The sequence below is a fragment of the Xyrauchen texanus genome, chromosome 1 (genome assembly GCF_025860055.1).
Source record: "Xyrauchen texanus isolate HMW12.3.18 chromosome 1, RBS_HiC_50CHRs, whole genome shotgun sequence".
NCBI lineage: Eukaryota > Metazoa > Chordata > Actinopteri > Cypriniformes > Catostomidae > Xyrauchen > Xyrauchen texanus.
In genome coordinates, this window is record NC_068276.1 from 59,971,349 (window position 1) to 59,996,502 (window position 25,154).

The 25,154-nt window shown below is 39.5% G+C and overlaps 1 protein-coding gene across 1 annotated transcript in view; it reads right to left on the reverse strand.

Moving 5' to 3' along the window:
• Positions 1-25,154, reverse strand: part of ank2b (ankyrin 2b, neuronal) — a 97,182-nt gene that overhangs the window by 10,023 nt on the left and 62,005 nt on the right. Inside the window, 16 exon segments of the mRNA XM_052149164.1 lie at positions 2,583-2,658; positions 2,745-2,919; positions 3,140-3,286; positions 3,740-3,871; positions 4,259-4,336; positions 5,116-9,942; positions 12,381-12,402; positions 12,849-12,881; positions 13,307-13,429; positions 13,549-13,674; positions 13,872-14,100; positions 15,720-15,816; positions 16,508-16,715; positions 18,640-18,851; positions 19,035-19,189; positions 23,711-23,809. Of these exon segments, the coding sequence (XP_052005124.1) occupies positions 2,583-2,658; positions 2,745-2,919; positions 3,140-3,286; positions 3,740-3,871; positions 4,259-4,336; positions 5,116-9,942; positions 12,381-12,402; positions 12,849-12,881; positions 13,307-13,429; positions 13,549-13,674; positions 13,872-14,100; positions 15,720-15,816; positions 16,508-16,715; positions 18,640-18,851; positions 19,035-19,189; positions 23,711-23,809 (6,739 nt within the window).

Genomic DNA, 25,154 nt, shown 5'->3' on the forward strand with positions numbered 1-25,154 from the left:
GGCCTACATTATTTTATGGAGCCAACTTACAGTGGAGAAGACCCTTTAACCTCTATCAATAGCATTGCAGATTCAGGTGACATGGGTCTCCAATCGGTTAAGGAGTCTGGGGACAGAGGTGTTTGGTCAGTTTCTGATAATATTGAATCAGGGGAATCTGGTCAATGTTCTAAAGTGAACAGGTCTTCAAGGGAAGGTTAATATTTTGTAGACTCAGAGCACAGCGATTTAGGTGAACATGATCTTATTCCAATTACAGTCAAAGTAATGTGTGGGAAAAATGCACTGAATTCAGGTACAGGTGAATCAGGTGATAGTGGCCTGGTCTCATCTAATGATGCAAATGATTCAGGAGACAAGGGTCTAAATTTAATTGATTCAAGTGTGACATCTAATGCAAGTGATTCTAGAGATATGCAGATATCCACTAGTCCAACAGAAGAGGTCAATTTCTTATCCATTTTTGGAACATCTCCAGTGTACTCAAAAACACCTGGCTTGGAGCAGAATGTTTAACCTTTGTACTGTGGATCAAATAATCGGCAATAAGATTACCAAGTGCAGCTTTATACACAAGAGTATAGTTTGGCTCAACTGACTTAGACTGATCTGTTGGATCACCTTCAACCATAGATGTGCAAGACAGAGAGTGAGTTTTGTTGATATATGGAAGTCTGTTGCTACCTCTGTTGAGGTTGGACTGTATTTTTCCATTTCTTTCTTGTCATGGACTACTGTTACTTCAAGATCTGTAGAGCTGGCTGTGGAATTACTTAATTGTGTAGCTGAGGTCAATCTAGAGCCGATTTCTGTTAAATTTCTCACTTTTTATCCCTGATTGTATACTGATTCAATACTGTTTGTCTGAGATAATGTTTCCTCTACTGGCTCACCTTCAGTACTATTTCTATCTATTATGGCAGAGGAAAAAATATTGCATTCAGTCTCTGAAATAAATTATTCTGGGGATTCTGGTCTGGGTACACTAAGCATGGACTCACACAGTGAATATTCAATATCAGACACTTCCAATTCAGGAGATGAATTTCTAGGGCTCCCAAATGAGATGGCATTAGTTATCACTGTCCTTCTATATTAATGTATAGGTGAATCAGGTGAAAGCGGTCTGTAATCATTTAATGACACAAATGATTCAGGAGATGATGGTTGGTTTTCTGGTAGTACTGGCAATATTGGTCTGTATTGATTATCCAAGAGTGATGGATAAGTTTTGTATTTTTCGACATATACTGTAAATTCAGGTATGTCATATTCAAAAGTAGTTGGTAAAGGTGTAGCTGGCCTAAAATCAGGCAATGGAGAGTCAACTGAGAGACAACTCCAGTCATTTGTTAAAGTTACAGCTCTTAATTCAGCCATTAATATACATGAATCTGGTAAACATGGTCTGTACTCAAATGGTATTGGCGAGTCTAGAGCCAATTCTGGTGACGATGATCTATATTCAGACGTCATTTCAAAGTTTTCATCATACTCAAACTCAATATATGGCGACAGTGATCTTATCTCTACCTGGGATGTTAAAGACACAGAAGTAACAGGACTATAGTCTGCAACCTCTGCTGATATAGATGTGGTATATTTAGTTTTTGTGCATTTAGCATCTGCTGTCTCAGTTAGAATAATTGGTATTCGTATTTCATACATCATTCGTACATCAATTAGTGGAATTGATAATGTATCTGGCTGCTTCGTTACTGAATCAAGTGACATTTGATTAAGTGTAGAGGGGATACCCTTTTGTGTAATTCCACCGTCAAGTGCAACAGACATACTAGGTTGTGGAGGACTGGAAATTGTTTGAGCCAAGCTTTGCTCTCCTTCTGTAGTTGATTCAGACTATGAATTTGATAGATTTCAATATCTGTGGAGACTTCTGAAAACTCCCCTACATGGACCGGGCTAGCATGGATTACACCATCCATTTTATCCACAGTAGAAATCTCATTCTCTAAGGACCCACAAGTCATTTTGCTTGGCTGAGGAGAAACATAACTTTCACCAAAAAGGCTTTAGTGGAGTCTGTCTGAAATTTCCTCAACATGGCATGTACTCAACATGTACTCCTCACTTTGACTTGGTTTCTTTGGAAATGTGGCCTCATATTTAATTGGTGATGCGGGTGGTACAGCTCGAACAAGTGCAATTTTTCAAAAGTGTCTTTTTACTTGATGGAGATTAAAAGGTATGTGATGTACCAGAGACATGTGAGGAAACATCTTGTTTGAGTTCCACAAACAACTCTTGAAATCTCTGCATTCTCAGATTCCAACAAGGTGTACCCAAAATTTGACAGAATTGCTCGTCTCTGGCTCAGCCTATACCCTTCCATTGAACAGAATGGTGGAGCATTCTCTTCAAAATCCTGTTGGCTGGAGACTGGGATACATTGACCCCCAGTTGTTCCTAACTCTTGCAGAGTATCATCCACACTAGGGGTTAACTTTTCAGGTATACTGCCTGATGATTCTTTGGGAATAGCACCTTTTGTAAACTGGGTCATAAACGTGAGATTGTAGCTTCCTGGGAACAGTTTTGTACAGGGTAAAGAAGGGACTTACTTGTTTGATAGTGCCTGGGAACTGTTGCCTCAGTCCAACCATCTCAAAACCACTATGTATTGAGCTTCCAACCACTCTGATAAATAAAAAATAAAATATAAGTTGCTTTTTTATATTATGAATACTGTTTTATTGTAAATGTCAGGAATAGAATACACTCACTCTGAACCCTTCTTGTTGTCTGACTGCAACCTCTCTTTCTGGTTACCGTTAAGGGTAGATACATTGGAGGATAGATCCTCAACAGATGCCATCGGAAGTTCTGACCCTCTTTGTGTGCCCTCTGTTCGCCGACCCAACCTGGGGCTGTCCATGTCCTCTTGTAAAGCTGAAAAACCTGCAGAGGTTAACAGTTTTTTTTTGTAATGCTACCAAATTGCTTTAAAGGTAGTCCAGTGATTCGTCACCTTCAGTTAAGTGCACAATGGGAGTGAATATTGAAATAAAGTAAGTCTAGGAATGAAACAACTTAAATTGAGATCACAAAGTTTCATTTGCTAAATAATATTTGAGGTTTTGATAGTCTATTTATACTGCAATAAAGACACACTCAATACCTTCACTATGATCCAGAGAAATGGTTTGCTCAATTTCTGCATAGATGTGTGATGACTGGTCCTGACTGGACTGGATGATCTTTGTTTCAATGAGATGCACAATGTCCATACGATTTATTTTTGTAAGTGTCCTCATCAAAGTGTTCTCTGTTGACGAATGAACAAAATAAAATGCAATAACTTTTGAAAGAGCCCTTTTGTTTGTAACATCCTTCCATCATCTTTTTTGTCACAACATTTTAACCCCTTAAGCTGTCAGGTATGCCATAAAATGGGATGTTCTCTTTAAATTCAAATATGGAGGGGAAAACACCAAATAATGTACATTTGTTGTATGTTCTTTTGCCCACTAGAATGATATAAGCCATTTAAATTGTACAATGCTTATTAAAGAAGTAGCTAATATGAATGGGGTTTGAATGGATTCTGTATGTTAAGCAGTTGTGAAGGTTGAGGGGAAACCCTTCAATTTTGCACTTTCAGTTAAGTAACAGAAAGTGATTTTTAATTTAAGTGTTTAATAATCGTTTCACTTCCATTGCTCTGGTGAATACAACAACACATTTCATACAAAAGAATACACATGATCAATAGTCATACCTGCAACAATTGTACCCTCTCTTTCTTTCCACAGCTTTATGAGTGCATGGCTTTGGTCTTGTAGTGAATTAGGATTCTCATTTCTTATATGGCCGATCTGCTCCTCACTGAATTCAAGCTCTCGAGCCAATTCTGTTTGAACAAACCCATTGGATAACATGAAGATGAACCATGCATTTAATTCATGACCGGAATGTCTCTTTATGAAACTATGATACAGTATGTCGTAGTCATCTCACATTTACAATAATAAACAGTAGGTATGACAACCTGTCTCATAAATGGCCTTCTGTGACCAAAGCAACCATTCAGTGATGCATAGTATAAAATAGTCCTTCTTTATCAGTTTGGTATTGCTTTGTTACTCTTGCGATGTATAACATGTATATATTATATACAGTACAATATAGTTTTCCCTAAGTACTACATAGTGAGGTTTCGATAACTTCTGTACACAAAAATACTTTCAAGAAAAAAATCTGCTTTCATGGAGTGGTCTTACATCTGGTAGCAACATACCTGACCAGCTGAAACCAAGGTGGTCAGCAATTACAGCTAGTCGACCCTCTTTCCTGTCAGCCTCATCCTGTGGATCTACTGCAAATTCCACCAAACCAGCAACAAACACAAAACTCTAAGCACACAAATCTCAAAATAGTGACTAAAAAAGTCAATCACAATCTATTATTTTCTGCACTAAGCAAATAAGGTCACTGGCTTTCTCCTGTATGAACATCAAATTAAAAGGACAGTTCACCTAAAATGAATATTCTTTCATAATTTACTCACGCTCAGGTAGCCTCAATCACCATTCACTGTCATTGCATCTTTTTTTCCATACAATGAAAGTGAATGTTGACTGAGGCAGTCATTCTGCCGAACATCTCGTTTCATGTTCCTTGGAAAGAAGGTCATACGTGTTTGGAACAACACAAGGGTAAGTAAATGATGACAGAAAATTCATTTTAGTTAACCCATCACTCTTTTAACCTATATGTAGTAGAAATCATTACCATGTCATATGTGTATCGAGCAATGAGAAATCAGTGTGCAATCCATCAAACTTGAACAAATATATAATTAGCCATCCCAGTATTCGTAAATTCAAAATTATACAATGTAATATCACAATAAATATGTCATACACTTTTTGCAATGACTAAACGAGCAAAAAAACAAGATTCCTCAGTTTTATTGCTAATCGTGAGTTTTAAAGACACGTATAAGAAAAGAGACAGTCACAAACACAGCTCAAACATCACAGAAGCACCACGAAGAGTTGAAGCTTTAGTTACAAGACAGAGAGGCAGCACCTTCATCACTGAGGTGCTGAGGCAGATGAGAAAGAGAGAATGGCACCAAGAGATGGGGGATACCTTGACTTTGGACTTTATCAGCTGGGATTCGTTCCATCTGCATCTCATCAGGGTCGTCCCATCTAGGCCTAATGACCAAAGGATCCTCAGGAAAAGGCATTTGCATGTCAGGGAAAGGTTCACCCTCTATTACTAAGGCATCAATGGTGCTGCTTTCATCATTAGATAATGCACCAGCCCCCTCTTTTTCTTTCTCTGCCTGAGCCAAACTTTCCACTACCTTAGCTGCCTCATGATTAATCTCTTCAAAAAATGCAACAGACTGTTTGTTTGTGTCAGTGGGCTGGACCTTTTTTGATTTTGTTGGTGTGGAGGTTTGGATTGGCTGGCCAGGCTTTCCCCTGACTGGTAGTCTTGATTGTAGCGTTTTAACTTTGCTGGACAAGTCAGTGCTTTTTGGATGACCCTGGTCCTTTTTGGTTGTTGTCTTGGTGGAACCACTTTCACAGAAGCTCTTGGCTTTGGAAGACTTTGTTATGCTGGAGCTTATGGATAGACCTGTGTCTGTCTCAGATTGTCTCCTTGATTCAGGTTTTATTTGCGACTTTGACTTCTTATCCTTGGCAGGTTCTATATGCTTCACAGATGCCTCAGAACCACATTCGGACCGGAGAGAGCTGGCCTTAATGGGAATTCTAGATTTAGTTTTCTCCTCCTCTTTGGAGGTGGTGATATATTTTCTAGTTGCAGATGATGGAGCGGCTGCAATGTGTCTTTTGGAGGCAAGTTTATTTTTGGATTCTGAGGTAGGGGAGGTCTTTTCAGGGGTTTTAGGTAGTTCTATAACTGAATGCTGATCCTCTGGGGAGGAATCTGAGGACTCTTGGTCCTGTCGGGAAAAAACTGATCTAGTAACTATTGACACTGCGGTCTGGATATTAGTTATGACATTGTCAGAAGAACCAGGATAAGACACTAAATGTCTCTCATTCACTTCTTTGGCTGATTTAACTTCTACTGTTTCTGTTATTGTTTGGTCTTTCTCTGAGGATTTGGTTGAGCCAGAAACATCCAATTTAATAGGGGTTCTGGTCTTTGATGCATCTGACTTTGTATTTGTAGGCAGATTACGTTCATCTGAGGGATGGACAGATAAATCTGTAGCCTCTATAGAGAGATTATCATCCTCCTCTGTCTTAATCTGCAAGGAGAGGTTGCAGCCGATCTCATTCACTGCATCTCTGGGCGCTCTACCAGGTTCATCCCCTCCTAGTTCTGCTATGCCCTCTTCAATGGGGTGATCTCCAATTTGGAAAAATGCAAACCCTTCTTCCTCATAACTCCTTTTTGTCATGTCTATTGCACCACTTCTCGTCATCTCAAAAAGCTTTCCCTCTTGGAACAGGAAAGGGTTTTGTTCACTTGTCGGTGTACCCTCCTCAGTAGGTGTTCTTCCTGGGGTTGTGTCTGGAGACGCCCCTTGGGAGGGCCGATCAACCACCAGGCCCAAAATCTTTTGTTCTTCCTCTTTGACTCTTGCTGCAAATGCTTCATCATTCTCACGCATGGAACTCCAGGCATCTGTCTCTGCTTTTGCTGTAACTCCTCTAGATTCAGTCATAGGAGGTTCCTCCTCAGCATCATCCTCCTCTGTGTCATCATAAATGCCTATTTCTGGTTTAAATGTTTCGTTTGTTTGCCCAATTACAACTGGCCCAATGTAATGGCTGCCACTACAAATATCTACAAAAGATGTCCCTGTGTGCCTCATGTAATCACCTTTAACCTCATCTGTTACATTACGTTCTTCCTGACTATGCGATTTGTCAGCTTTTTGCCGATTTTCTGCTTCATTCTGCTGTTCGTGGCTGTAAAGCTCTTGACTTCCCTTGGATTTTTTTAAGTTTTCCTCTTTTTGTTCATCAGTTTTATTTGCAGCCGCTTTGTTGCCAATAGAGGCATTTTTGTTCAACTGCACTAACTCTGAATTAATACATTCTTTGTCCGTAAATTTCTCACTGTGAGATTCATGAGGGACATGAGGTTTTAAGGTATGCTTGTCTGAGACAGACAGAGGTGTCCCCATTGTTGATTCAGCCAAAGACGGTGCACTGTGGGTCATGGTTTGGTGAATGTCTTCAGCTGTTTGGGGGCTCTTATGTTTACCTGCTGGAAAAGGAGAGTGAGGTTGTACTTTAATGATGGGTTCAACAGATCGTGCTACCTCTGATGCTTGTTTGGGCTCAATAAAGCCAACATCATCCACAGAAGACGTTTCATGTTTGGATGAAAGCCCAAACAGTCTGTTGCTGTCATCGCCTGCATCAGACTCTACCAATGTCTGAGAGAACTCATTATCTTTTCTAATGTTCTTTTTTTCTTTTTCATCTTGTTCCATTTCATTAAATGTTTTTATTTTGGTAGCCATTTTAAACATCTCTTCCTCTGGAGTTATTTTCCTCTGTGTCAGGCCACACTTCAATTCATCTTCTACTGCCTCCTCAGGAATTACTAATGGCTTAAAGGGAACAATCAGGACCATGGGATCTGGGGTTTTGGGATTGACCTCATAACTTACCTCTTCTGAACTTGATGTGTCAGGTGAGAGAGGACTCTTACCAGAACTTGTCATCAGGGACGTCTGCTTGCAACTGTCTTCATCGGCATTACCCTCCTGTTCTCTGAGATTTCTACTATGCAAACTGTCTGGGGGAATTTCAGGGGCTTTGGAGGATGTCAGGTGCGATGTGGTCACATTTTGTTGTTCTACTGTAGGTAGAAAAGCCAGGATGGTTTTCTGCTCTATGGGACTGCTTTCTAAGGAGTCACGGCAAGGGGACTCTTTTGTTGGACTAGGCTCAATAGAGTCTGGGGTATTATTGGAAGAGTTGTCTTCCATCAAAGGACTACCCTCTAAAGAGTCTGCATGGCTAATAGTAAAAGAGTCATCAGCTACTGGACTAAGGGTCTCTGAATCTTGGTGTCTAAGGGGCAGCACTAAACCACTATGATCCTGTGTAGCTGCTCTTGGGCCCAGGGAGTCAGTAGAGGTTGGTGTTGGCTGACCATCAAAGGTTTCATCATCGCTTAAAAAGCTCTCTAATGTTTCAGATGCTCTTTTTGTCAGTTTTCGAGATTTAGAGGGCTTGGATGATACAGAAACAATGTCTTTAGCTATAGATGTTGTTTCATCCCCAAATGTAACATTGTCATGAGGAATGCACATGGACTCACTTTTTGTAGGATCATCCACTGCTGTTACACGAATTGAGGCTTCATCAGTTGTCTTCACCCCAGTAGTCTTTCTGAGCACAAACTGTGCTGGTTCCTTGAGTGATAATGAAAGTCTCTCAGGGCTTGTCTCTGGAGTCTCAACCATGCCCTCATATTTGTAACTTTCCTCAGAACTCACTGGGGCTTCCACTTCACCAAGACTGGCATTGGGCGAGTCTAACAATACTTCGTGTTTAAGGCTGTCAGAACTGTCCTCTGTACCAGTATCAGGTAAAAGGTATCTGCTGTGTTTTGACACATTTTGAGAAATTGCTTTTTGATCTGCTTCTGTATCTTCTCTAAAGTCTTTAGAGAGTTTTGATTGTGAAGTAATTTCGAGTTGCTTTTCTTTGTGGTGGTCTTCAGGCTTCACAACATCATGAGACACTTCTTCATGTGAGGGTTCTTGGTGAAGACTTGCTGACTTTGGGAGTAGGGCCTCTGGTTGGCATTTCATTTTGGAAGGTCCTTTGTTTTCAAAGAGGCCAGACTTTCTCTTAGAGGGGTCTTGGCCAGTTTGAAATGATCTCATTAGTTCTCTTACAGACATAGTTTCTTCTAGTTTCTCAGGCTCAGGTTTTGTTGATCTGGGAGGTGTCTGTTTTTGGGGTGAAGCAGATGATTTTGTCTGGTCTGATATTTTGTCTTTGACAACAGATGATGCTTTGCTTTCAGCTGCTTTATATGGTGTTTTCTGGCCTATTTGCTTTTTATGGTCCTTTTGCTCTTCTTCTACTTTCTTTTGAAGAGCTTCAACTTTCTCTTTAATCGAACCAATTGGTGTCTCCTCAACCACTGGTGACACAGGAGATTTTTTTGGGTCTTTAGGGGCAGGCAGTAAGGCATCTCCTTTGGAAGACTTCCCAGTGCTCTTACTGACAATGCCATCTTTTGTACTACATGACTGGGTTTCATCTGCGTGTCCTTGAGGGCCTTTCTTCCTGAGAGGCTTTTTCACTTCTGTTGTATGAGGTTTAGGGTCTTTTGCTACTGTTGCAACATTTTTTTGACCACCCCTGCGCAGAACAACCTCAGTGAACCTTTGCTGTGACACAGTTTCTTGGGATACAGTCCTAGATGTTTCAGGCGCATCCAATAGATATTCCTTCACTTCAACACCAGGAACCGTCTGCATGCCAGATGTGTCCCTAGCACCCTTTGATCTCTGTGACCCTCGGTTAACTCTAACTTCCTTTAAAAGTGATTCTTGAGATGCAAAGGCAGCCATCATTTTGGCTTCTTCAATTTCAACATCGGTTAGGAGAACCCAGCCCTCATCTTCCCTATACGGCCAACTCTTTGTTTCGGTGGACTCTTCCTTCTCACATTTTCCACTCCTCAGAATTTCACTAACTTTCTCCAAATCCTCTTTGACCTTTTCCATTATTTCAAATGGTTCTGCTGACACCTCCTCCGCCCCCTTATCTAAATAATCCCCTTGAAAATGACTTTCTTTGTCAGATGAATCAGTGATCAGAATAACAGTCATTTTAATAAGGTCTTGCTTCATCTCTGACACTTCAGAGAGTAAATCTGGACTTGCGAGAGCAGGAGAGTCTCGAATCAACTGTGTTTTCAGGAATGTTTCTGTTGAAGTTTCAGTGTCTTCATCATCTTGCATTGTGATAGAGGACATTTAAGGAGCAAATTAACCAAAGTTTAAATTAAAGGGACAGAGATTGGAAAAGGAGATAAGGGATAAATTCAGAACAAAGTTTCAAGGATCAGAAGGCATCAAGATGTCAAAAAAGCTAAGTGAAAAGTGGGAGGATGAGTAGAAGGTCTACTGGACAAATGGGAGAATAACAACTGCAAAGCAAATACTAACCAAATCTTTAAGACAAGAGACGAATAAGCAGGAAATAACTTGCTTATCCACATTTCAGCACACTCACACACAAACAAAACGTTAGATAAATAAAAGGGGGAAAATAAGTCAACCCAAACACTCTGACATATACTGAAAAACACTACAACAATCTAGACATTTCAAGATTGCTCAAGATGTATACTCATGATTTCAGAGGGGAAAGAAATTGAGAAAATGAGAACTCAACAAAACTCCTTTTTAGAAAAGAAAGCCAGTGATATGCAAATAAATGTGGAAATAAATGCATTTCAATACGCAACCAAAATCTTTAACTGAAAGTGAAATTTTGAAATACATTTCTGATTAGAAGTGGTAATGGCGGACAATGTTATACAAAGAGCTGTGTTAAAAGATCATTTACACATACAAGACATCATTCAAAACACTCCATAAATTGTTATTTCTATGGTAAACTGGGGTTATTTAACATGCTAATGTGTAGTAAGTGTTTCATTTAAACTATTCCAACTTTCACCTGCATACTTGCCTAATGTATTTATAGTGTAGTTTGCTTAAAGCTCACTTTATATAGTGTGATAGTTAATATTTTCTGATGTAATCTATTCATATCCAATTCATGACCCAATATATTCAGTAGGCCTATTTATGCAATTGATGACATATATAATTTAATCAATAAAAAGAAAGACAATTGCTCAATAGCTAATCCAAAAACACAATGTACACTTCAATGTTTTGTTTGTCATACATTCACATAAAAAGAGGGCATATGACAAGGATTCTTGCAGAAAATAGGCAAAAGAAAAGAAAAGGGAACTGAGGAAGTGCACTCCTGCAGATTTGGATGGGAATCATAATTTGCTTTGCAGGTTGTTATTGCATTTAATGAAGGGAACAGGATTCTAGAACAGTTGAAAACATGAACATCACTACAGTATTAATACAATTTACCTTGTTCAAAAATTCATGATTTTCACACTGTATTTAGAGATGTATTTATTAGGGCTGTCAATCAATTCAAATTTTTAATCGAATTAATTACATGGTGTCCCGATTAATTAATTGCGTATACAAATATTTGCTGAGAAAGCCCCTCATATAACAATAATTCAATATATAATGATGAAATAATGATACATAGTTATTTTTGAATATTAAATATATGTGTGTATATATATCTAATATATATATATACAAATAAAAAATATTCAGATATTTAAAATGCATTACATTCTTGTGGCAGAAGAGTTAATCATTGATAAGACAAAAACTGGCTTTATAACACAATGTATTGTTTACTACCATATTATTGATCATAAGTCAATCATTGACACACAGTTCACAGCAATCATTACACAAGTGAATAAGTCAATCAGTTGAGATTTATTATGAGGGCTTGTTTAAGGACCTTCAATCTACACCTGCGTCAGACATGCTTGTGTAGCGTCTCGGGTGCGTTGCGTCATAAACATTAACTTTTTAAGTCACTGTGTCAAGTTAAATATAGTTTAATACTCAATCTTTAAACACATCTTGAGATTTCTTAGTTCAAATTTGTGCTCCTTCAAGTGTTTTATTTTTGTGTTGTTCTGCTGAAGGGTTGTTTTGTTCACTGTATAAACTGTGTGTTGCTCATACAGCTGAAGTTTCATTTACTGCCCTCTGGAGTAAACAGGTGGTACTACAAGCTTGCATTTCTCAGGAATCTTCCTTATTACAGTCCGAGGGCATTGTGAATAATTGCGTTAATTGTTTTAACGCATTTTAAAAAAAAATTAAATGAATCACACTGAATTAACGTGTTAAATCGACAGCCCTAGTATTTACAGATTTACAGAACTGGAGGAAACTACAGTGAAAATAAATCTAATGGAGACTTCTATAGCCAAAACAGAGTGAAAGGTTGGTTGGTGGGTATTTATGTTTATAATTGAATGTTTATTTTTGTTGTAATGTACAAATACACAAGTAAGGAAATAAGAGTTTAATAAGGCATATGTTAGAATGTTTATCCTTACACAAAATTAATAAAACAGAGAAATAATGTTAACTAGTTAACTCATACAAACACAATGTCACATCACACATGGTTATTTTATATAATGTTAATGTCATGCTTTGTGAGATATTCAACAGTGGTGACATTCTCGGTTAGTACGGTTCATGCTAAAGTGTCAGGTACAAAACAACAGGTTTTAATTAATTAAACTAGATATCTTACATTTCTCAAGTGTTCGGCTTGTCTGTAAAGAGAAAACAGGTGAAGAACATTCAATTTATTGCAAGTTATGAAATTAATATGACATATTAATATGATTTTTAAAAATATATTTTACTTTGTTACTTAATGCTATTCAACCCTGCACCCTACACAAGTAGTCTGGGTGATAACATTACAGTTATCACAGCTATGAAAAAAGTACAGTAATGAAAAATGTGTGTAAACCCTTTAAAATGATCTGGATTACATTTTTTGCATCATTTGCAGGAATGGCAACTAAAACAACAAATCACATGTAAGGAGCCATTCATGCAAATCCAAAGCCATTTACCCACATGTACTAGTCACACTTATCTCTGTGCAATAAAACAATAATCATTTTTAAAGTGGCACTGGACAGAGTTTTGAACTGAGATATGGGAAGAAAGCAAAAGGCCTCATGTTAAGCAAAGTGCAAAACGCAGTTACCTCCTCATCAGGTTCTTGATCTGAATCTGATTCCTTTAAGGAGCAAGAAGCAGTAAAGGAGGAAGAGAAGACAGAAGGACAGAGAGACAGGAAAGATAGAAGGGGATAGAGAGAGCAGGCAAAGCAGTTACCATAGCAACAGAACATTTTTAAGGCCAGCCAATGAGGCATGGCGTGACGGGGGGGTAGGTGCAAATGAATGACACAAAATGCACAACTCATATCTGCTACAACATGCACAGGATTGACAAATTCAATGTTGTGATACTTCAACTATGACTTACAATGTTTCTCATAAGTTGAATTTTATATAAAACTATGCAACAATAATGTCATGGCTACAACGTGAATAAAATAATGCATGCAAACCTGCCATGAAAGCTGACAGCAAATGAATAATTGTTTCAGCCAAACATTCAGCTCTGTAAGCTGAGTAATAGCATGTAGCATGAGTTTACCTTCGAGTAAGCTGGTAGTGTGATGTTTAGATTACATATGGCACCATGAGTCAAACTCCTATAAGATCTTGGATCTTTCGTGAAGGACAATCGTCCACAAGGCTCTTGTGTGTTGTCTCGTATCTGCAAGTAATTTACCAAGGACACAAAAAAGCTTGTCTAAAAGATCACCTACTTCTATAAAAGTTATAACGGCTGAATAATAACTTAATCAATCTATCGATGGCGTATAGTTGACTCACTTTGATGAAAAGAGCCAGTCGGTTTTCTTTAAAGGCGTAGAAGCTGAAGACATGATGCTGGCCACTTTTTGTCAGGGGGACCAGGTTTCCAAAACAGTCTGCAAAGATTGGCTTTCCCTCTAGAACCTATAATGCAACATAGCGGCAATGTCCAAGTTACAAACTCCTACCAATCAGATTACATTAGGCCATTACGTAAAGACGGATATCAAATGGATAGTTCTGACTCTAAATTCTGATTGGATAAGCCGTGTTTCAAGTCGCTGTAAAATACTGTTAAATGTCGCAGATGTTTGGAGGTCCAGGCCCCGTCTATCACCCACCTCCACGTCTCGACTGCGTGCCACTTCTGTAAAGTTCTCTTGTTGCTCCAACGTTTTGTCCATTTTATCATCGGTCATACAGAAACAGCGCAGTCGAGCCTCAATAGGGTCGTGCGTCTTGGCAAAGATGACGAATTTGGCAATGTATGGTACACAGATGATCTCTCGATACACCTGAGTGGCAAAGTTAACCGACTCCTGCACCTGCCTGCAGTCTATCAACCAGAATCTGATGATGTAAAGATAAAGAGGGGATATTGGTACTCAAAATTTGTTTGGGCATCAAACAATATTTGCTCTTACAATAGGACAATTCCTTCTTGAAAATCACAAAATAAACCGGTTGTAAATGCTGTCAATCTTAACTAACTGACATTACAAAACAAATGCATATACGGTGACCCCAGAATGTATTTTGATCCTTAAGCAACACTTAAAAATGTCATTGCATAAAATAAACCATCAAGGGGCATCGGCAAACAAATGATGCTACATCTGTTCTCAGAACTAACTTGTTTTTTTCTGAGCCGTTTGTACATTTGCAATTACTTGCAACTGGTGTCAAGGTAGAGTAATATATTGGTTTTGACCGATTAATCTGTACCGATAGAGGCTTTTTGGAACAATCGGTTATCGGTTTTGCAAAAATATCTGCCGATAGTTGCCAATAGGTTTTTTATCTTTATTATCATTCCTCGTGTGTTCCTCTGTGACCTGCGCTGGAGGACTCTACAGTTAAAACAGCTTTGTCCTTCAGTATAACAGCGGCCTCTAAAGGTGAAATAAAAGCAATCACTAACACCTCATGGGGATTTGTTGTATCTATATATTTTTATCTGTGACCATATTCATCCATATTTGTATCCTCACTCCAATGCATATTTTTGTTTTCTCTCTCCCCTTTTCTCCCCAGTTTGGAATGCCCAATTCCCAATGCGCTCGTGGTGGCGTAGTCAATCCTGGTGGCAGAGAACAAATCTTGCCTCCACGTCTGATACCGTCAATCCGTCAATCTCATCACGTGGCTTGTTGAGCGCGTTACCGCGGAGACGTAGCACGTGTGGAGGCCCCCACTATTATCTGAAGCATCCACGCACAACTCGCCACACGCCCCACCGAGCGAGAACCACATTATAGCGACCAAGAGGCGGTTACCCCATGTGACTCTACCCTCCCTAGCAACCGGGCCAATTTGGTTGCTTAGGAGACCTGGCTTGAGTCACTCAGCATGCCCTGGATTCAAACTCGTGACTCCAGGGGTGGTAGTCAGCGTGAATACTCGCTGAGATACCCAGACCCCATTCCAATGCATATTTTTACATTTGTATTAGATAATCAAGTGTTTTAAATTGAAGCGAGGGAATGCAAAGAGAGTTGAGCCCAAGGTTGATGAGCGGGTGGGGGTGGGGGTGTTGTGCACTGTCCTTTTCTGCATATCGTGGTGCCGTTTTGTGGTCCGTTCTACATAACGCGGCGGCTCATTTTAGCTTATCGCGGCCCGTTTCATGGTCGACCCACCGCCCGCTTGGTTCTGCCGAAGACCAGTCTGCCCCTGATTGGCCCCAAAGTGTGTCGGCCCACCAGGAAAATGCCTGGTATGCCAGATTACCAGTACAGCCCTGGTAGTAAGGAAAGATTAAGAAATATTTTTTAAATACACTGATTTTAAAACTATCAGCCGATTAATCGGTTATTGGCCTTTTCCACCTCCTTAGTTATCAGTGTCTGCAAACTCCACTAGCGGTCGAACTCTAGTCTAAATACATTTTGGGGTCACAGTATTATATATGTATGTGTGTATGTGTAATAAATGTGTGCTAGCTTTTGTGTGTATAGCAGAGATCATACCTGGCAGATACATTTGTTGTAAAGGACACACAATCATTGCTAAAAGTTAATGGTGTAGTCCCAGTGATATCCTCCCATTGAGCAGGAATAGTCCCACCTACACAAGTAAACATGGTTTTGATTACAAAATGCATAAATGTTAAATATAAAAACGACATTTATTGGACTTAAGGTTTTGTTCTATTTTCATGTCTTCAATTTTGATACAGTATCTTCCATTGTTTCAAGGCTTGTGTCTTTTATTTTGAAAGTTCATGTTCTCTTTTTACTTCTCATTAAAGTCCCGTGCTTTATTTTGTCACATATAACCGTTGCTATAACCTTGATAGCACACATACATCACCCAGACGTCTATTTGACGTGCGTGTTTACATCTGGAAGACTTTTTAGGCTGTTTGCTCATCTACAATATCTCTATAAGATGTTTCCTCTCAGATGTCAATAAGACATTCAGCAGATGTCTTTGAGATGTTTATGAATGTTTGTAAATCTTTTCAAGATGTTTAGTAGATGTTAAATAAATTGCGATGCTTACCAGATGAAAAGATCTTAAACCGAGATCTCGGAGATGTCAGTGTGCTATCTGGGCGATGTTACAGTGTCGGGATGCTTAAAATGCACACAGTCACAGTGTTAGCTTACATTTAGTTGACAGCAAAACAAAGTTAAGTTGAGAAAAACGAGAGTATTTAAATATTCAAAACGACACCTTTAATGGATGAATCGCAACATAGAACGAATAAGCGTTTTACGTTTGTGAATGTGTGAACCCATGTGTACTTTCTCACCTGTGATGCTGCATAGCAAGCGTAATGTTGGTGTATCGCCGCCTCCAAACCCGCTGCGGATTGGGTCAGCAGAGCTCATCGGAATGGGGATCGTCATGGTGATGGGTTTATGAAACTTCCTCCTTCGAGGCTCCAGAGTGACTATAGGACTGAATGTGGCTTTATTACCCAAGATCTTCCTCACCACATCCACACACATGGGCTGAGACTGACCAAAGAACGAAGACCACAATGACAATTTTAGCCCAGCACTACCAGTCAAATGTTTGGACTAGGGATGTAGACAGTTAACCGGCATTAGCAATTTGTCGGGCTAATTATATCGGTTAAAAATTAACCGAGAGGTTAATTAATGAAATAACAGATGGGGGTATCACGTAAGGTATGTTATGTGCACACAAGGGCTCTTTTAACACTTTAACGACTAGCTTCTTCTCAGTCTGAACGACAAGGAAATATAAAGCGTTCCCTGTGTGGTATAATTTAGTCCGATGCAGATTGTAAAATAGGACATTTCAAGTTTAGTGTAGCACAAGTGCAATACAGTAGATCTGCAGGCCTCGACATCTAAGAGCATATGTTAACAGCTACACATTTCACTTATGATGTACGAAAGGTGGGCGCGCATTTCGCGGATGGACATCAGTGCCTTTGGAGCAGGTTTCAGTCTCTGGGCTTGCATCCCTAGTTTGAACACCTTCTAATTCTTTATTATCACTCTTTTACACATTTTATAATAATAGTAATGTGATCAAAACTACATAAAAACATACACAAAAAATACATATACATAAAAAAGTACACAGAAATATATATATATACTGGCAGCCAAAAGTTTGGAATAATGTACATTAATTCACCAAAGTGGCATTCAGCTGATTACAAACTATAGTCGGGACATTACTGATGTAAACAACAGCACCATCAGTATTTGAAAAAAGTCATTTTAGATCAAATCTAGACAGCAGCATCACTCCAACACCTTATCCTTCAGGTAATCGTGCTGAATTGATAATCTGGTACTAGAAAATCACTTGCCATTATATCAAACACAGCTGAAAGATATTTGGTTCATTAAATGAAGCTTAAAATTGTCTTTGTGTTTGTTTTTGAGTTGACACAGTATGCAATAGACTGGCATGTCTTAAGGTCAATATTAGGTCAAAAATAGAAAAAAGAAACAGTTTTCTCTAGAAACTCATCAGACAATCATTGTTTTGAGGAATGAAGTTTATACAATGCTTGAAATTGCCCAAAAACTGAAGATTTCATCCAAAGGTGCACAATACAGTCTTCAAACACAAAGCACAACTGTCTCTAACAAGGACAGAAAGAGATGTGGAAGACCAGATGTGCAACTGAACAAGAGGATAAGTACATCAGAGTCTCTAGTTTGAGAAATAGACGCCTCACATGTCCTCCGCTGACAGCTTCATTGAATTCTACCCGCTCAACACCAGTTTCATGTACAACAGTAAAGAGAAGACTCAGGAGGTCTTATGGGAAGAATTGCAAAGAAAAAGACACTTTTGAAACAGAAAAACAAAAAGAAAAGGTTTGAGTGAGCAAAGAAACAGACATCGGACAACAAATAATTGGAAAAGAGTGTTATGGATCTGAACCCCATTGAGCTTTTGTGGGATCAGCTAGACTGTAAGGTGCGTGAGAAGTGCCCGACAAGACAGACACATCTATGGCAAGTGCTACAGGAAGTGTGGGGTGAAAGGTCAAGTGCTAAATCTGTCATTGCTGCACATGGAGGATTTTTCATGAGAACTCTTTGAAGTAGTTTAAGAGGTTCTGAACATGTAATAGTAATTTTTCACGTTATTAATGTCCTGAATATACATTATGATCAGTTTAACGCCACTTTGGTGAATAAAAGTAGCAATTTCTTTCCACAAGAGCAAAATCTGTACATTATTCCAAACTTTTGGCCACCAGTGTGTGTGTGTGTGTGTGTGTATATATATATATAATATATATATATATAATTTAGTAACCATTTATCCAAGACTACACATCTGCACAATTTGGACATTGATTAACCAATATAAAAACAGGCAAGAGTGCCGTTGTTCCGAACACCAGCACAGCTGTGGTTTCGGTTCGGTTAACAGTGCCCATGTTACCTGCAGGCCGACACGGATGCGTTTAGTGAGCGCTCCCTCTGGGAACACAGCCTGGACTTGTGGGACTACTGTACTGCTCAGAATTCCACCTTCTGGACCAATCAGATTACTGTCCTGTTTGATGCGCGACACCACTGCGAAGTACTGTGGGAAATCTCGAGTGATGATGCGACAGATGCGCTTTCTCTCCAGCTCCTCCGGTGGATCCAGTCCTGAATATGGAGAACGCTTTGTATTTGTCACTAAATAAATACATTATATAGAAAAGTAGCATGTTTCTTATTACCAAAAAGAGGTATTATTGTTACTTTCAGCAAAGAAATCTAATTCTGTAATGCGTGAAACGTGTTACTACAACACAGTTGTTCAACTTTGTTCAGTACAACATAACTCACCCTCATCTATGCCATTGAGTATCTGGTTGAGCTCTTCTTCAGTGTACTCGCAGTGATGCTCCTTCCAGCTCTCTCCCGTCTCACTGCGTAAGATCACCAGCTCTCTCTCCTTCCCTCTCAGAGCTGCAAAGTGAGGGATCTCCACGATCACCGGCCTGATACCCAGCACAACATTACAACAGTGTTATAAAACATACTGAAGTACTTGGCTTTGTACTTGTTTGTGTGTTATGGGCACTATATTATTATATCTATAATCCTTTAACTTGTATGTAAGGTAATAAGAATATTGGTGAAGCATCTACAGTGCATTCAGAAAGTATTCAGACCCCTTTATTTTTTATTTTACATTTTATGTTGCAGCCTTGTGCACTCCATACCCCATAATGACAAAGCAAAAACAAGACTTTTGATAACTTTGCAAATTTATTAAAAAGAAAAAACTGAAATATCACATTGACATAAGTATTCAGATCCTTTGCTATGTCACTTGAGTGTGGACAAAACAAAAAAGATGGTTGTTGACTTTAGGAGAGCACAAGGTGAACACTCTCCGCTGAACATCGACGGCTCCTCTGTGGAGATCGTCAAGAGCACCAAATTCCTTGGTGTTCACCTGGCGGAGAACCTCACCTGGACCCTCAACACCAGCTCTATCACCAAGAAAGCCCAGCAGAGTCTCTACTTTCTGTGAAGGCTGAGGAAAGCACATCTCCCACCCCCCATCCTCACTACATTCTATAGAGGGACTATTGAGAGCATCCTGAGCAGCTGCATCACTGCCTGGTTTGGGACTTGCACCGTTTCGGACCGCAAAGCCCTGCAGAGGACAGTGAGGACAGCTGAGAAGATCATTGGGGTCTCTCTTCCCTCCATCAAAGACATTTACAAAAAACACTGCATTTGCAAAGCCACCAGCATTGTGGACGACCCCACACACCCCTCACACAAACTCTTTACCCTCCTCCCGTCTGGCAAGTGGTACCGAAGCATTCGGGCCCTCACGGCCAGACTGTGTAACATCTTCTTCCCCCAAGCCATCAGACTCCTCAATACTCAGAGACTGGTTTGACACACGTGTCTTGAGTTGCACTTTAATTACTGTCACTTTATACCTGTCTGCTACCCCAATAACTGCTATGTCATCTTTTTGCACTACTGAGTACTGGTCGGCGCTGCACTGTGTCTATTGTCCTGTTCATTGTCAGAAATTTCTTGTACTGTCCCGTACTTTTTGCACATGTTTGCACGTGCATTTTATATAGGTATATATAGGTATTTTATTTTGTTGTGTAGTATCATGTGGTTCTGTGTTTGTCCTATGTTGTTTTTATGTAGCACCATGTTCCTGGAGGAACGTTGTCTCGTTTTGCTGTGTACTGTACTAACTGTATATGGTTGAAACGACAATAAAAACCACTTGACTTGACTTGACTTGAAAGTTAGCTCAGGTGCATCCCATTTCTCTGGATCATCTTTGAGACATTTCTACACTTTGATTGGAGGCAAATCAAATTTGTGGCAAATTCAATTGATTGGACATTATTTGGAAAGGCACAGAGCTGTCTATATAAGGTCTCGCAGCTGAAAATGCATATCAGAGCAAAAACCAAGCCATGAGGTCAAAAGAACTGCCTGCAGAGCTCAGAGACAGGATTGTGTCTAAGAACTGACCTGGGGAATGCTACAATTTATTTTTGGCTGCACTGAAGGTTCCCAAGAGCACAGTGGCTCTCATAATTCTTAAATGGAAGTTTGGAACAACCAGGACTCTTCCTGGAGCTGACCACCCGGCCAAACTGAGCAATCAGGGTAGAAGGACCTTAGTAAGAGAGGTGACCAAGAACCTGATGGTCACTCTGGTTGAGCTCCAGAGTTCAGAGAAACTTGCAGAAGGACGACCATCACTGCAACACTCCACCGATCTGGGCTTTATGGCAGAGTGGCCAGACGGAAGCCTCTCCTCTGTGCAAGACACATGAAAGCCCGCTTGTAATTAGCATAAAAGCACCTAAAATACTCTCGGACTGTGAGAAACAAGATTCTCTGGTCTAATGAATATTGAACTATTTGGCCTCAATTCCACGCATCATGTCTGGAGGAAACTAGGCATGATCACCTGCACAATAATATCCCAGTGGTGAAGCATGGTGGTGGTAGCATCATGCTGTGGGGGTGTTTTTCAGTGGTAGGGAATAGGGGACTGGTCAGGATTGAAGGAAAGCTGAACGCAAAATACAGAGATATCCTTAATGAAAACCTGGTCCAGAGTGCTCAGGACCTCAGACTAGGCTGAAGGTTCCCCTTCCAACAGGACAATGACCCCAAGCACACAGCCAAGACAACACAAGAGTGGCTTAGGGACAAATCTGTGAATGTCCTCGAGTGGCCCAGCCAGATCCCAGACTTGAACCCAGTCAAACATCTCTGGAGAGTCCTGAAAATGGCTGTCCACCGACGGTCCCCATCCAACCTGAAAGGGCTTGAGAGGATCTGCAGAGAAGAATGGCAGAAAATTCACAAATCCAGGTGTGCAAAGCTTGTTGCTTAACCCCCAAAAAGACTCAAGGCTGTAATCGCTGCCAAAGGTGCTTCAACAAAGTACTGAGTTAAGGGTCTGAATACTAGTCAATGTGATATTTCAGTCTTTTTAATACATTTGCAAAGTTTTTTATTATGGAGTATGGAGTGTAAATTGATGTGAAAAAAAGATGAAAAAACTTTATGAATGCACTGTAGATACTTCAAGTCTACCAGATACAGATACTTCTAATTAAAATCATACCCAATGAAACCCTTCAGAAAATATTTCAAGAAAATACTTATATGCACATAATCACATAAATTCATGCAGCAACTAAAGGTAGCTCACAAAATGGCAGAACAAATAAAAAGAAAGAAGTGATGTACAAACAACTGGCTACAAACGGCCGACTAAGGGTGCTTAAGGAAACATGGGAAAATGGTTTGTATGACTACAAATAACATATAACAAATCTGTGACACATTACTCCACATACCATATCTAGAGCATGCTGCTTTCGTCATGAATTTCCCAAACTTATGAAAATGTATGATGGTGCAGCTTTATATACATGTTTGGAAACAATCATGACTAATAAGGGTGAATCTCATGTAACCTGCCAAGAACATGTCCAGATCACATTTCACTCCAAACAAATAAACATTAAAAATAAACTTTGCTTTAAAAAAATGAAGCCTATAGATGCAGTCGGCATGGAGGCCCACAAAGCAAAGTGCTGTTACCATAGATACTCATACATTCCTATGAGGAACATGGGGAGGATATCTGATAGATTTGGCCATTTTAACAACACAAAACATGACGAAAAGCTGCGGTGTCGTTTTTTTGCACTTTAGACAATGCCAAAAAAAAAACAGAAACTGATATTTTATCGCACTCCAAATGACATAATATATATAAGATATAAGCCTAAAGAAGAGGACTGCGGCTGCAAGCTGTTTTTAGCCATAAAGTCGTTTCTTTGCAGCGCCAGGCCACCCCAAGACACAAGTTTACTTTTATGACTGTCACGTTAATATTTTGTCATTAAATTGCCATCTAGAAACATTTTTATTTATACCTTTTAATATTATCATGATTAATGAAATGACTGTACGCATAAAACAGCAAAAATGTCACATTCCACAGCAACTTTACCAGAAACCCAATTTCTATCGGGAAGACACGCAGGCTTGAGTGAGATTTAAGATGCCATTTATTTGATGAATGTAAAATAGAAAGGTAACGTCTCTATTTGGCGTAGGCCCCGTCTGGCGGTCCGAAGAAGTTGTACTCAGAACCATCATATCCTACCAGAGATAGGAGGCAGGGGCGAGGAGCCTACCCCCGTGTGGGACGGGGCTCAACTGGTGGTGGTGGGGTGGTGGAGGTTGCTGTGTTAGCACACTGAAACAGCAATGTGATTGTGAGCAGACTTATTAAGCAATGACTTACATGTGATTGGCTAGGAGTTACCCCGCTAATGATGTGATGATGTACAGCTGCTAGTCTTCCCGCTAGAACTACGCTGCGCTTACATTTACTGAACATTTCTCCAAACCGAACTTACCGAGAAATACATCCACTTAGAACTGTTTGATGGAAGCATGAAAAACAGTAAGCAGTGCTCCACTCCGATGTAATGTGTTTATAAACCCATTACAGTATTTCATTTCCTGTTATACCTTAAAACACAATTACAGTAATGACAATCTAATAAGAACCACGTTAATAATACATGTAATTACCAAAGACTTAAAAGTACAACGTCTGGCTGCATTACGGTAAAGAGAATTGGTAGGGTGGGGCGTGGCGGAGGTGCTAAATTGACATGAAAATGTCAAAATGCAAATAATATAACATAAGGTTCTTAAAAATAAGCCTCATTATTTTAAGGCATAACATAATATGTTATTTTATTTCTTCTAATTTTAAGGTGAAATGTGACCTGGAAATATTCACTTAAAAAAGGCAAAAATTTTAACTTAAAATGACACTACAGCACCCATATGATACCACACATCACCTTACAGAGGAAACACAAACACTTCATAATGAATATAAGCAATACGACACAATTAAATGAATGTAACAGGAGAGCGTGGGGTGTGGGACTGGCATCCATTCACTGTTTCATGTGTGTCACTCCTACCCCAGGAATTTTGTGCCTGGTGGCCCCAGCTGAAGAATGCGGCTAACCAAACTCTCGCCCTCGTTCAGAGGGGGCGGGGCAGTAGGGAGGTGGAGCTTACTGTCATCCAATAGCAGCAGTGAGAAAAGAGAGCACAGGTGACATATTGTCGGATTTGTTTCATAAATACCTTCAATTTAGAAGATCTTTTCCTAAAAGCAAAACGGAAACTCGACTGAAAAAAGTAAATACAAAAAGCATTAAATTGCTCTTGAATAACCTTTAGTTAGTTCTTTAACAAGGGCTAATGTATCTTCATAATGGCATACTACCATATTACTGTATACTATTTCTACAGTATGGAGTAAGTACTGTATATTGTGCACAGTACTTAAAGTGTATACATGGAAAACCTGGATGGCCTAATACGAGTGTTTTCAGAAGGATCCATTTGCAAAATGATTAATAATTTTTTGTGCTTAGAATTTCCTTTATAAGCCATGAATCCAAAACAACAGTATAATGGTTTTGTTAAATGCAGAAATGCAGGTGGATTAGTCATTATTGATCATTATAGGCAGGGCTGGACTGGGAAGAGAAATCGGCCCGGGATTTTACATAGCAACTGGCCTAAAAGTTGTTGGGGTTGTGTCCTTTTCTGCATATCGCGGCAGCATTTTGTGGTCCTTTCTGCATAACGCGGCGGCTCATTTAGCTTATCTCGGCCCATTCGGCACGTTTCGCGGCCGACCCACCAACTCGCTCGGTTCTCCCGATGGCCAATCCACCCCTGATCGGCCCCAAAGTGCGTCGGCCCTCCGGGAAAATACCCGGTATGCCAGATTACCAGTCAAACCCTGATTATAGGTGAGTAATAAAATCCAGCAAGCATGTGCTAAATTACATGCCAAGACTACTGTATATTATTCAATATAAAGTCAATATAATATCTTTAATGAACACCTCAAGTGCAGTACATTTTCCAGCAGAAGTGCTTATGATGTTTATAGGTGTCGTGGACTTATATGATTATTATTGCAATTTAACCATCTTTACAAATAAAAATTATATATATGCTCAAAGTTGGTAAAAATACAATCAGTATTGTATATACCCTGTGTGTATATATATATATATATAAAATATTCAGATAATTAAAATGCATTACATTCTTGTAGCAGAAGAGTTAATCATTGATAAGAGGATACAAAAAGCAGCTTTAGAATACAATGTGTTGTTTACTACCATATTATTGATCATATGCCAATATAGTACAATTACAGTTCACAGTATGTAGTACAGTACACACAGTTCACAGCAATTCATTACACAAGTGAATTTGACAATCAGTTGGAGATTTATTATGAGGGCTTGTTTAAGGACCCGTCAATTTACACCTGCATCAGACATGCTTGTGTAGCGTCTCGGGTGCGTTGCGTCATAAACATAAAATGTTTAGTTCACT